General features: G+C 56.4%; 1 protein-coding gene across 7 annotated transcripts; it reads right to left on the bottom strand.

Moving 5' to 3' along the window:
• Positions 1 to 97: 97 nt before the first annotated feature.
• On the bottom strand, positions 98 to 11853 carry HSPBP1 (HSPA (Hsp70) binding protein 1). Of its 7 annotated transcripts, none has more exons than XR_011248489.1 (8): positions 11518 to 11811; positions 10888 to 11184; positions 8325 to 8529; positions 6239 to 6463; positions 3408 to 3541; positions 3199 to 3295; positions 2139 to 2250; positions 98 to 572 (listed from the first exon to the last, which is right to left on the bottom strand). XR_011248489.1 is itself a non-coding variant. In XM_069549466.1 (8 exons), exons 2-8 carry the CDS (start codon positions 11089 to 11091, stop codon positions 498 to 500), a joined length of 1074 nt encoding a protein of 357 aa, XP_069405567.1. In that variant the 5' UTR covers positions 11092 to 11184; positions 11518 to 11853; the 3' UTR covers positions 98 to 497. The 7 variants fall into 7 exon arrangements, 4 of the variants coding, with proteins under 4 accessions (XP_069405567.1, XP_069405568.1, XP_069405569.1 ...); XR_011248490.1 differs by having other exon boundaries at positions 10888 to 11187; positions 11518 to 11771; XR_011248491.1 differs by having other exon boundaries at positions 11514 to 11594.
• Between the last annotated feature and the right edge of the window lie 277 nt (positions 11854 to 12130).

Genomic DNA, 12130 nt, shown 5'->3' with positions numbered 1-12130 from the left:
CAGAGACGGGGGGCGGGGCGGGGCAAAGAGAAGGACAAGCATCCCACACACTCCCTCTCCAGAGACGCTGGGAGGATGAAAGACAATGGCTCCGGACTTTAGAGAGCAACACTTTTTTATTATTCCAAGGTTCCGCCCACTGCTGTTCCCTTCTTGGCTCCCTAGATCCCCCGATTGTGCCCCTCCTCCCCAACCAAGGCACTCTCCAGGCGAGGTGTCAAAGGTGGCAGTGAAGGAGGTGGAGGAGGAGGAACACCTTTACTGGAAGAGCAGTGTGGACACAAGAAGGGGGAGTGGAGTGGGAGTGCGTGAGAGGTGGGATCCAGGGAGGCAGCGCCTTTTCCAGTACCCATCCTGGGGACTGAGCAGAGACAGGCTGACACGCCCCGACACGGCACCAACAAGGCCCTTCTCTCCTTTGGGAGAGGGCTTCATGGGTGAGGGGAAGGCAGGAGGCCTGGGGTTCCCATGAAGAAGGGGAGAGAAGCCACTGGGTTTCACCGATCCATGCTGTCATCAGTTGGGGTGGAGAAACAAGTCTGTAGCAACTTTTCACAGAACTCCAGCTCCTCCTGCATTGGGGTGGGAAATTGGAAACCCTGAGTGTAGAGGCCAGACCCTGCCTCCACCAGCTCTGCACCCAGAAACGGCTCCTCTTCCCGCCCGCCCCTGATGGAAAAATGAAGGTTTCCACAGGTGTATACATATGTCAAAACTTCTCACATTGTACACTTTCAATATAGGTAAGTTAAACATCAATAAAGCTGTTCACACCAGAGAGTCAGAGAATAGATACATGGATGCATCAAGCAAGGATGGCTGAAACTTCAGGACAGACCAGGGCAGGAGATCCCCCTGCCCAAGCCCAGGCACATATCTCCACAGGTTCATGTGACAAGGTCAAAGGACAAGCCGCTGGGGGGTGGGCACTGCGCCTCTCCCAGTCACCCCTGCTCCTCACACCCAGGACCCAGGACCCCTCTGGAAATGCCTGACAGTGTTCATAGAAGAATGATCTCGGCAGAAGGTACGTCCCAAGAGGGTGGCATGTTTTCTGTGTCCAGCTTTGCTGAAGCAACAGCATCTGGGTGGTATCATAAGGGCTGAATAAATTACTTAAGTACAGTTAACTAAATAACTTAGTCATTTAAATAACTACTGAATATGTTATTTGTTGCTCTTATCACTTATTACTTACCTATTTAAATATGAGTTGTTATTTATCACATTACTATCTGTATAAATATCTGAGTTATGTTATCACTTATTTGTTACTTATCTATTTAACTATCTGGTGAGTTATTTATTATCCTTTATCTAATAAAAAAGCTAATGAGTTGTAATTTATCACATGTTTCTTACCTATTTAATTCAATATTTAATTGGTTGCTATTTATCATTTACTTATTTATCAATCTAATAAATACTTAGGTATTTGAATGATATGATATAAATAATGAGATTGATTTGGATGGTAATTAGATGAATCTGTTAACTCTTTAAGAAACCCTGAGCTTCTGTTTCTCCTTGCCGTCCCCCTGATGCTGACAGAGCGTGAAGCATGTGGGAGGGGGCAATAAATGTGTGCTGAATGATGCCTAGAGAAACACATGAATTGGCAATAAGGTATAAACAAAGGCGTGGGCAAATCGGGCTTCCCTGGTGGCTCAGGGGTTAAGAATCAGCCTGCCAGTGCAGAAGACATGGGTTCGATCCCTGATCCGGGCTGACCCCACGTGCCGCAGCGCAGCTAATCCTGTGAGCCACAGCTACTGAGCCGGCACCCTAGAGCCTGTGGTCTGTTAACAAAAAAAACCACTGCGGTGAGAAGCTGGCACCCCCCAAGTGGAGAGCAGCCCCGCTCGCCACAACTTGAGAAGAACCTGCCCAGCAATGACCCGGCACAGCCAAAAGTAAAGAAATAATTTCTCTCTTTTAAAGAAGCATGGTGACTAGACCACAGGGGCCTAGAAGGCAGGTGCCAGACTGGCTGCCCCCTCCCCCCATTCAGCAGTACCTGGTACTCCTCCCCCCCATTCAGCAGTACCTGGTACTCCCCCCCCCATTCAGCAGTACCTGGTACTCCCCCCCCATCCAGCAGTACCTGGTACTCCCCCCCCCCCCCCATCCAGCAGTACCTGGTACTCCTCACGCTGCTGCAGCAGCTGGCACCGGTGCCGCAGAAGCTCCTCCAGGCCCAGCTCGGGCTCTCGGCACTCCCGCACGCCCTGGGGGAAGTCTGTCACCAAGCTGCAGGGACAGGACAGCCGTCCTTGGGACCTGCCTCTGCCCAGCTGCTCTCCACACCCCCCACTCCCCCACTGAGCCTGGGCAAGCCGCCGCCCCGCACTGGGCCTCAGTTTCCCCATCTGCAATGTGGACTCCTGCTCCCACCCTACCCAAGGGACTTGGATGAGACTTGTACACAACAGGGCGCTTAGCAAAGTGCCTGGCCTGGAGCCCACGCCACACGTGAGCATTGCTGCCTGCTCGCTCAGCTGCTCCATTCTGCTGTCTTACGGCTCCATCCTGCCTGTGCTTTACGTGCGGGATGGGGAGAGTGAGTGGGAGGAAGTCTGTCTCCCTCCTCCCCAGGCTGCTGTGTCAGCCCCTACAGTGAGGAGACTGAGGCTCTGGGAGGGCCAGCACCCTGATTTCTTCTCCTCTCTGACCCTAAACCCTCTACCTCCTCCCGGGCCGGTCCCTGCCACCCCATCTGACCCTAACCCTCACCCCCCACCAGGCCAGTCCCCTGGCGCCCCATCTGACCCTAACCCTCACCCCCCACCGGGCCTGTACCCTGGCGCCCCATCTGACCCTAACCCTCACGCCCTCACGGCCGGTGCCCTGGTGCCCCATCTGACCCTAAGCCTCACCCCCTCCTAGGCTGGTCCCCTGGCACCCCATCTGACCCTAACGCTCACCTCCTCCCGGGCCGGTCCCCTGGCGCCCTATCTGACCCTAACCCTCACCCCCTCTCGGCTGGTCCCCTGGCACCCCATCTGACCCTCACCCTCTACCCCACACCGGGCCTGTACCCTGGCGCCCCATCTGACCCTAACTCTCACCTCCTCCCGGGCTGGTCCCCTGGCGCCCCATCTGACCCTGTCCCTCACCTCCTCCCGAGCCAGTCCCCTGGTGCCCCATCTGACCCTAACCCTCACCCCCTCCCGGGCAGTCCCCTGGCGCCCAGCACACCTGCATAGGGCTCCAAGCACGTGCTCGTGGAAGGGGCTGTGTTCTGTCCGCACAAGGGCCACGAGCTGCTGGACCATGCCCATGGCGCACAGGGTCCCTGGGGAAGGGCCACAGGGTCAGAGGAGCAGCCATCCTCCCGTGCACTCGCCCAGGGAACCACCCTAGCTCCCCGCCCGGGCCGCCCCACCTTTGTGTTCAGGGTGGCCCACCAGCAGGTTCTGCAGCAGGAACGCCGACTTGACCTTGAGCTTCTGCACCTGCTGCTGCATGGCCCGCATCAACACGGAGAAGCCGTCCAGGCGGAGGAACTGCAGCAGCCCAGCCTCCTGCTCCCGGACCAGGCCTGCGGAGGGGGGAGGCAGGGCCTTGCCCAGTCACCATCACCACCGCCAATATCATCATCGTTGCCACTACCATCAGCACTAGAAACACCGGTCACCACCACCACCATCACAACCACCACCATCATTATGAGCACCCCCGTCATCACCACCACCACCACCATCACAACCACCACCATCATTATGAGCGCCCCCGTCATCACCATCATCACCACAAATGCCGTCACCACCACCACCACCATCACAACCACCACCATCATTATGAGCGCCACAACCATCACCTGAAAGATCACCCCCGTCATCACCATCATCACCACAAATGCCGTCACCACCACCAACACCACAAACACCACAACCATCACCTTCTGGACCACCATTCTCATCATCATCATCATCACCACCATCACCAACGTGCATTTCTACGGGCCCATGCTTCGCAAGCATTACCTTTAAATATTTTTAGCTGAGAGACAATTCCACAGCGTGTACAATTTACCTTTTTAAAGTATACAGTTCAGTGGTTTCCAGTACATTCACAACCGGTACCGGTTAGTGGTCTCTCCCGCACCTGGCAACCACTGACCCGCTTTCCATGGATGTGCCCATTCTGCACACTTCACAGGAATGGAGTCATACACTCTGTGGCCTTCTGTGCCTGGCCTCTTTCACTCAGCATAGTGTCTTCCAGGCTCATCCAGGTTACAGCGTGAGTCAGTAACTTCCCTCCTTCTAATGACTGACCAGTACCCACTGTATGAATATACATTTTGTTCCTGCATCCTCTGAGGAGCACATTATCTCTTTTTAACTCTCCACAGCACCCTAGAAGGTGACTCCCATTTTACTGATGAGGAAAATAAGACCAGAGAGCCAGACTACATCGTGAGGGTGCCAGGAATGCTGCACGGCCTCCACGCACGATGAGAACCAGCCTGCAGGGTGCGCTTCCAGTTAGGTGCCTGCCCTTGGGCAGGGTCTAGGCCAGGACAGATGGGAGTCTCCAGAAACCCGTGGCCACTAAATACCTGACAAGTGCCCCTGAGGACCTGAGTTGCTAATCTCAGTTGAGTTTCACTCATTTCAATTTAAGTGAAGCAGTGAAGCGGTGGTATGGTATTTGTGGAGCACAACTTTGTCCCTTCACTAGAATTCGCTGCATGCTGATCGCTGAAAATGCAGCCTGAGTTGAGATGCTTACGTGCAGGACACACACCAGGTTTCAAATACGTAACGTGGCGAAAAATAAAAAGATCTAAAGTAGCTTATTAACATGCCACGTAACGATGGGCTGAAACGATAATAGTTTGGCTCTGTGGGGTTAAATACGCTGTTACTCAGTTTAAAATAAAAAGACTGGCAGATGGGGAGGTAGACGTGATGACCTTCCGCATCTGCTCAGTGGGCACGGCCTATCGGCTCTGCCGGCAGGCTGTATCCAGGGGCAACGGCTCCCCTCCACTCCAGGGCCTCACCGCTGGGCCCCATCCCTGTGTCCCGGGGCTGCACTGTGCACTGGAGAGGGTTGAGCGGCACCCCGGGCCTAAGCCCAGCCGGTGCCAGGAACCTGGAGATGCATCTACCAGGGGACACCCTTCTCCCTCACCACACCCACTCCTCCACCATCCGACCCCCTCTTGGTCTGTGGCCAGAGGGTGAACCGCTGTGAGCCTCCGCACAGAGCAGCAGGAGCAGTCAAGAGACCGACCACCAGAGCAGCTGGTAGCACCAGGGCTGGCCGGCCCCCAGCACTTTCCAGATGTTAGCTGCCACGCGACGGCATACTCCGCAACCATGCCCACCCTCCCCAAAAAAAGACCACAGATGCTACTGAACTGCACACTTAAAAATAGTTATGCGAATTCTACATCAATTTTCTAAAAGATAAAAGGCCTCAGCCATAAGAGAGAGAGATGAAACCTCGCCACTCACAACAGCATGGGTGGGCTTGGAGGCTTTACATTTGGGGAGGCCAGACAGAGAGAGACGTTTGTGTGCTATCGCTTATGTGTGGAACCTAGGAAGCAAAGCACTATTGCATGTCACAAAAAAGCCGCAGACTCACAAATGCAGTGGCTGCCAGGGAGGTAGGGGGAGGGACAGGGCAGGGGTGGGTTTTGCTGCCAAGTCGCTTCAGTCATGTCCGACTCTGTGCAACCCCATAGACGGCAGCCCACCAGGCTCCCCCGTCCCTGGGGTTCTCCAGGCAAGAACACTGGAGTGGGTTGCCATTTCCTTCTACAGTGCATGAAAGTGAAAAGTGAAAGGGAAGTCACTCAGTCGTGTCCGACTCTTCGCGACCCCATGGACTGCAGCCCACCAGGCTCCTCCGTCCATGGGATTTTCCAGGCAAGAGTACTGGAGTTGGGGGGTGGGTTTTAAGAGGTATCAAAAAAATGAATAAGAGGCATTACTTTCTAAACTCCTGGGTTGGGGGGTAAGGAGGGGCGGTCTGGGACTGCTTACTTCTCTGCAGAAGTGGACTGCCCATTGTCAGGACACTCCCGCAGCACCCCTTGCCGGAGGATCCCGCCACCCGAGGACCCATGTGACGGGGATGATCAGCCCAGACGCCCACAGCCCCGCAGCCGACAGCCCTGAGGGGCCTCAGAGCACTCGGGCTGGGCCTCGCCCCGTGTCTCGAGGGTCCGCTAGCTGAGCAGAGTGGCCCCACGCCCCACCCTCGCGGCCGGGACACTCACAGGAGATGGCGAAGAGGGCCTTGACGCGCACCGTGTCACAGGGGTCCCGGTCCAGCAGGCGCAGCAGCTTGCGCAGGGCGCCGAGGCCCAGCACCTGCTCCTGGATGGCCGCCACATTCTGGCTGCACGTGCCGATGAGCTGTGCTGCTCGCCACCGCAGCCCCGCCGGCCCCGCCTCCAGGTAGCGGCCCACCAGCAGGTGCATGCCCGACAGCTGGCAGAAGTCTGGGAGGAGAGGGCAGCAGGCAGGCCAGGTGAGATGGGCTGAGCTGGGTCCTACCCCCAGATGTACACGGAAGCCCCAACCCCCAGGGGATTCCCAGGGGGTGCTAGTGGCAAAGAACCCACTTGTCAATGCAGAGACACAGGTTCAATCCCTGGGTGGGGAAGATCCCCTGGAGTAGGGCATGGCAACCCACTCCAGCATTCTTGCCTGGAGATTCCCCATGGACAGAGGAGCCTGGTGGGCTACAGTCCATGGGGTCGCAAAGAGTCTGACATCACTGAAGCACCTTAGGACACACACATGCAAAGTGAAATAATGTCACAGGATAGCGCCCTTATAAAAAGAGACCAGGACACAGACACGCACAGGGGGATGACCATGTAGTGCACAGCGAGAAGCTCCCCACGTACAAGCCAGGGAGAGGGGCCTCAGAAGAAACTGACCCTTAGACTGCCAGGCTTCAGAGCCGTGAGAGAGCAGACTTCTGGAGCTGAAGCCCTGCAGTCCATGCTGCTTTGTTAGGGCAGCCGGAATGGACGAAAAACCAACTGAAGCTGCGGGAGCCTGCCTCCAAGGGCTGGCCCTCCCTAGGCACCCAACTGGGGGTCTGTCCAAGGCTGGCGTGTCTCAACGAGGTCAGGGGCCAGGGTCCAGCCCACTAAATGCCAGTTCTGACGCCTGGTCTGTGACAATCTGAACATCCCCTGGGGAAACAGACCACACCAGACCAGAGGTCTACAATCTACAGCCCAACACCTGTTTTCTGAATTGGTCAGCTTGGCTGTTCTTCAAAAAGTGAGAGAGAGTTACCATGTGACTACTCCAACATATGTATCCACAAGCCTCAAGAGCAAAAACTGGAATAGATGCTTGCTTGTACCCCAGTGTCCACAGCAGGATTATTTACAATAACCGAAAGGGGAAATGACCAAATGCCTGTCAACTGATGATAGGATGAACGGCACACAGCCTAGCTACACACTAGAGTATTAGCCACAAAAAGGAATAAATTTCTGGTACAGCTACTACCTGGAAGACCCTTGAAAATATCACACTGGGAGAAGCAAGCCTGTAGCAAAAAGGTCACATATTCTACTATCCCTCGTGCATAAAATTTCCAGAACAGACAAATCCACATCCTCGCAACTATGCCATGCCACGTCACTCCAAGTGGAAGTGACAACTTGTCCTTCTAGCGGCTTCTCGGCCTTTGAGATGAAACCCACAGCGCCCGCCTTGGCCTGGAAGCCGCTGTATGCCCAGCGCAGGTCACTGCCCAGCCCTCGCCCCTCACTCTCTCTGCTCTGTTCTGCCCACCTCACTGCTATTCCCACCCCAACCAGGCAGGTTCCCACCTCAGGGCCTTTGCACGGGTCGTTCCCTCTGCCTGGGATGCTTTTTTCCGGAGCTGATCCCATGACTCACGGCCTCCCTTCAGGTCTCTGATCACGCGTCACCCCTCGGGGAGGCCTTCTCTGACCACCCATCTAGGACCACCTCGTGTCTCTTACTCTGGGGAATGGCACGGGGCTCCCGGCGGACCAGGGTGAGATGGTCAGTCTCATCAGGGAGGCAGTGGATGGGACCTGGTGCCATTGTTGCCCCTGTCAGCAAGCAGACCAAGCAGGGTGGGACAGGGCAGTCTCAACTGGGGCCTGAGTCAGAGCCAGAGTGGAGGGGGGAGGCTGGGAGGCTCGGGAGGAGGTGGGTTGCACGGTGCCTGAGGCAAAGGACAAAGGGCTGGGCTGCAGCAGGACCTGGGAGGGAGGAGGAAGAGGCGGCAAGAGACAGAGGCAGACGGGAAGGCAGAAGGGGCAGGACCCTGGCGGCGGGGGCCAGGCCGTGGCAGGCTGGCTGTACCTGCTGCGTTGTCCATGTTCTCACACAGGTCCGCCAGCAGCTCCAGGGCTCCCTCGCGCTCCTGCTGGTCAGCGGCCAGTTCAGCCTCGCCAGCCGAGGAGGGCGTGGGCTGGGACAGCACCTGGAGGCAGTTCTTCATCTGCTCCACCTCCTCCCGCTGGCCCCGGAAGGCGGCCGACATGGCCTCCTGCAGCCACTGGCGCCTCTGCAAGGTGAGGCAGGGTGGGAGAAAGAAGCAAATCTTATCAATCATCCACTCAGGAGTAACAGTCATCACCAGTAACAGCCGGGGCATCCCTGGAGGTCCACTGGTTAAGAGTTGGCGCTTCCAGTGCAAGGGGTACAGGTTTGATGCCTGGTCAGGGAAGTTCCCCATGCCAAGAGGCACAGGCAACGGGAAAAATAATAGTAACAGCCAACATTGAGGGCTGAGTGTCCTTCAACCAACAGATACCTCCCAGGCACCTTTTCCACTAACGCTCTTTTCTGGACACTGCATCTATGGAGAGACTGGCTGTGGGGTGTGACGGGAAAAGAAGGGTCAGCGACACCTAGGTTCTTGTCCTGAACAACTAGAAAGAGACGGGGCAGAAGGCAAGAGAAGCAGGTGTGGAGTGAGACGAGTAGAAATTGGTGCTGATTTCTGAACTTGTTAAGTTTGGGGGATCCATGACATACACAAGGCAACATATTGAGAAAGACGCCTGAAGCTCAGGAAGGAGGGCCAGCCTGGACCTGGAGTTCTCAGCCTTGACCCTACTGACACCCTGAGCGGGACCGTTCTGCGGTGGGGTTCGTCTGTGCACTGGAGGATGCTGAGCCGCATCCCTGACCTCCTCCCACGAGATGCCAACAGCACTGCCCCCACCCCCACAACCCACCAGTTTGCTACAAACAAGAATGTCTCCGCCCGTTGCCAAATGTGGTTAAAACCATCCCTCCAGGAGAGAACCACTGGCCTAGAGATCTAAACTTGAGAGTCACTAGAGTAAAACCTCAATCCAATGTGAGATCACACAGGAAGTGAGTGTAGGAGAGAGAGTGCTGGTGTGCCCCACGGTCGAGGGACTGGAAAATGAGGGTGAACCAACAGAGGCGATGGGGAAGAGGAGCCAGTGAGTGGGATGAAAACCGGAAAACCACGCTGGTCCATGCTCCAGAGGCCAAATGAAGAAAGAGCTCAAGGAGACGGGGTCGTCATCGAGTGCTACTCGGAGGTCAAATACAATAAGCACTGAGAACCGGCCACTGGGTGTTTTCTTTTTGGCCCGACTCTGTGCTAAGTGCTCATATGAAGGATCTGAAGTCACAGTCCTGGGTAAACTGGGGCAAGATGTTAATCTTTTCTGTGCCTGTTGGACCACCTCATGGTCCTAGAGGTTCAGTTGTTAGGGGAAGCACACTGATTGAAACCGCCCACCCTGGCCAGGCACCATAGTAACCATTTGCATGAGTTGTTTTATGACAGGAGATCCTGATAAGGAATACGGAACTAATATGCCTCCACCAACCGGAAGAGTTCGGGAAAGGTCTAAAGGAGACACCTCGAGTCCGTCCACTTCCCAGAATCCCTCTCGTTAGCATCCATCTTGGCTGAGCGATGCATGCGCCACCAGGAAAGACTCTGAATTAGAATGATTGGCCAAAGACCACCCGGAAATGAATCCCATCACCATAAACCTAACATTGCGAGCCACACGGCAGAGCAGTTCTCCTGGGTTCCCTTACCCTTACTGCTCTCCACCCGGGTGCCCTTCCCAATAAAATCTCTTGCTTTGTCAGCACATGTGTCTCCTCGGACAATTCATTTCTGAGTGTTAGACAAGAGCCCAGTTTCAGGCCCTGGAAGGGGTCCCCTTCCTGCAACACAATGACCTCATGGATGTCACTGTATCAACACCATGTTTCATACACCGCAACTGACACCGCCAAGTAAACATCACATATAGCAAATATTGTTCGTGACTTCCAGAAAAACCTTCCGTGGTTAAGTATTAATATTACTGCTATTCCCACTTCACAGATGAGAAAATGGAGGCACAGAAAAGGGTGACTTGCCCAAGGTCACACAGTCAGCCATCCACAACACCTAAGTCAAACCTAAGTGGTCTGTCCACAGAACTCTTATGAGAGTCTGCTCTTAATGAGAATATCCTGCTGCCTTCAGGAGCACAGCCTGTGTACCAGGTGTGATGTTGAGACCCACTTTAACAGGACTCTCAGAACTACCCTGTGAAGGGCCACTCCTTATCATCAACATCAACTTGCAATTGAGAATCGATGCTCAGAAAGAGGCAGTGATAACCCCAAGGTCACACAGCTGTAACATACTGAAGCCATGTCTGTCTCGCTCTGGCATGCCCTTGCGTTTTCTTTTTTTTTACCATGAGGTTATTCTGCCTTCCCGCACAGTGCAGGGTCCTGGGATCTGACTTTCAGTCTACAGTAACTCTATGGAGCACAAATACAGCCTCCTATGCCTTCACACAGGCACTACCGCCCTTCCCCAGACATCTCTGTTCCCACACCCCTCAGCCCACCTTCTCGGGCCCCCGCCCTTTACCTCCTCACTCATGGGTTCTGGAGGTGGGTCTGGCTCTTCAGAGCCCGCCGTGATGGCCATCTGCAGCAGGCCTTGGAGGTTTCGCGGGGGCGGGGGATGGCCCGAGCCGCCCTCGGAGGAGCCGCTGCCTCCTGACGAGCAATCCTGGGAGGCTGAGGGCAGCGCCAGGGGAAGGCGACTGCCCCCGGAGCCCTGGTTCGCCATGGGCAGTTTGCGAAGAAAGCAAGAACTTGCTGGGGTAGGGGGTGGTCACCGCTGAAGGAGCTCTGGCGTCCTGAAGGGTCGACTCCTGGGGGTCTGCTGAGAAGGTGGCGTTTTAGGCGAGCTCGGCGGCCCCGCATGACTCCAAACCACGCTGCCCACATCTCCTCTAACCACGGCCCCATTTTTTCCTTTCATACCAACAGGCCCCTTCCCCAAAGTCAGCAGGCCCTCCCTCCTCCCTAGCAACAGGCCCCACCCACTCTCCCTAGCAACCCCCTCCTCCATCTCCACCGCGGTCGTTCCCATCTCTTAGCAACCCCACCGCCCAGCCTTCAGAGCAAGAAGCCCTCCCTCTGGTCATCTTAGCGACAGGTCCCCTCCCTCCTGTCCGACGAGGGGAACCAGAGCGGGGCGGACCTCACCTACCCGAGCCTCGTGTCGCCGCCGCTACCGAAGATAGACTCGCCCGCACCTGACTCTGCTGGGCGCCGCCATATTGACCGGAAACACGCACGGTCTGGCCCGGAAGTTCCCGGCGCAGCCACACCAATTGGGGCCGAGAGGCGGCTTCCCCGGGCTCTTAAATTCTTCCCACCTGGCGGGACACCTGGCTCGGCCCGGCCCCCCGCCCCGGCCACGCCCGGCGAGCGCACACCCTGGCCGAAGCGCCGCCCCGCCTCGGGCCCCGCCCCCGATAAGCCCAACCTCCTCACCCTCACTGCAGGCTCCACCCCTGCCCGTGTAGGCCCCGCCCTCCGGCCTGGCTCCGCCCACTAGGCCCCACCCACACCCACGCCCCCTGCCCAGGTTCTGCGCTCCGTCCCGCCCCGCCGCTTCAGGCTCCGCCCCTGTTCCAGGGCTTTCGGCCACTCCCAGCTAAGGCCCGCCCCGCGGGCCGGAGCGTCCGCCGCTCCCCGTTAAGCCCCGCCCCACTCGTGTGTGTGTGTGTGTGTGTGTGTGTGTGTGTGTGTGTGTGTGTGTGTGTGTGTGTGTGTGTGTGTGTGTGTGTGTGTGTGTGTGTGTGTGTGTGTGTGTGTGT

The sequence above is a fragment of the Ovis canadensis genome, chromosome 14 (genome assembly GCF_042477335.2).
Source record: "Ovis canadensis isolate MfBH-ARS-UI-01 breed Bighorn chromosome 14, ARS-UI_OviCan_v2, whole genome shotgun sequence".
In the NCBI taxonomy this organism is placed as follows: domain Eukaryota; kingdom Metazoa; phylum Chordata; class Mammalia; order Artiodactyla; family Bovidae; genus Ovis; species Ovis canadensis.
This window is presented reverse-complemented; position numbering and strand designations above follow the sequence as displayed.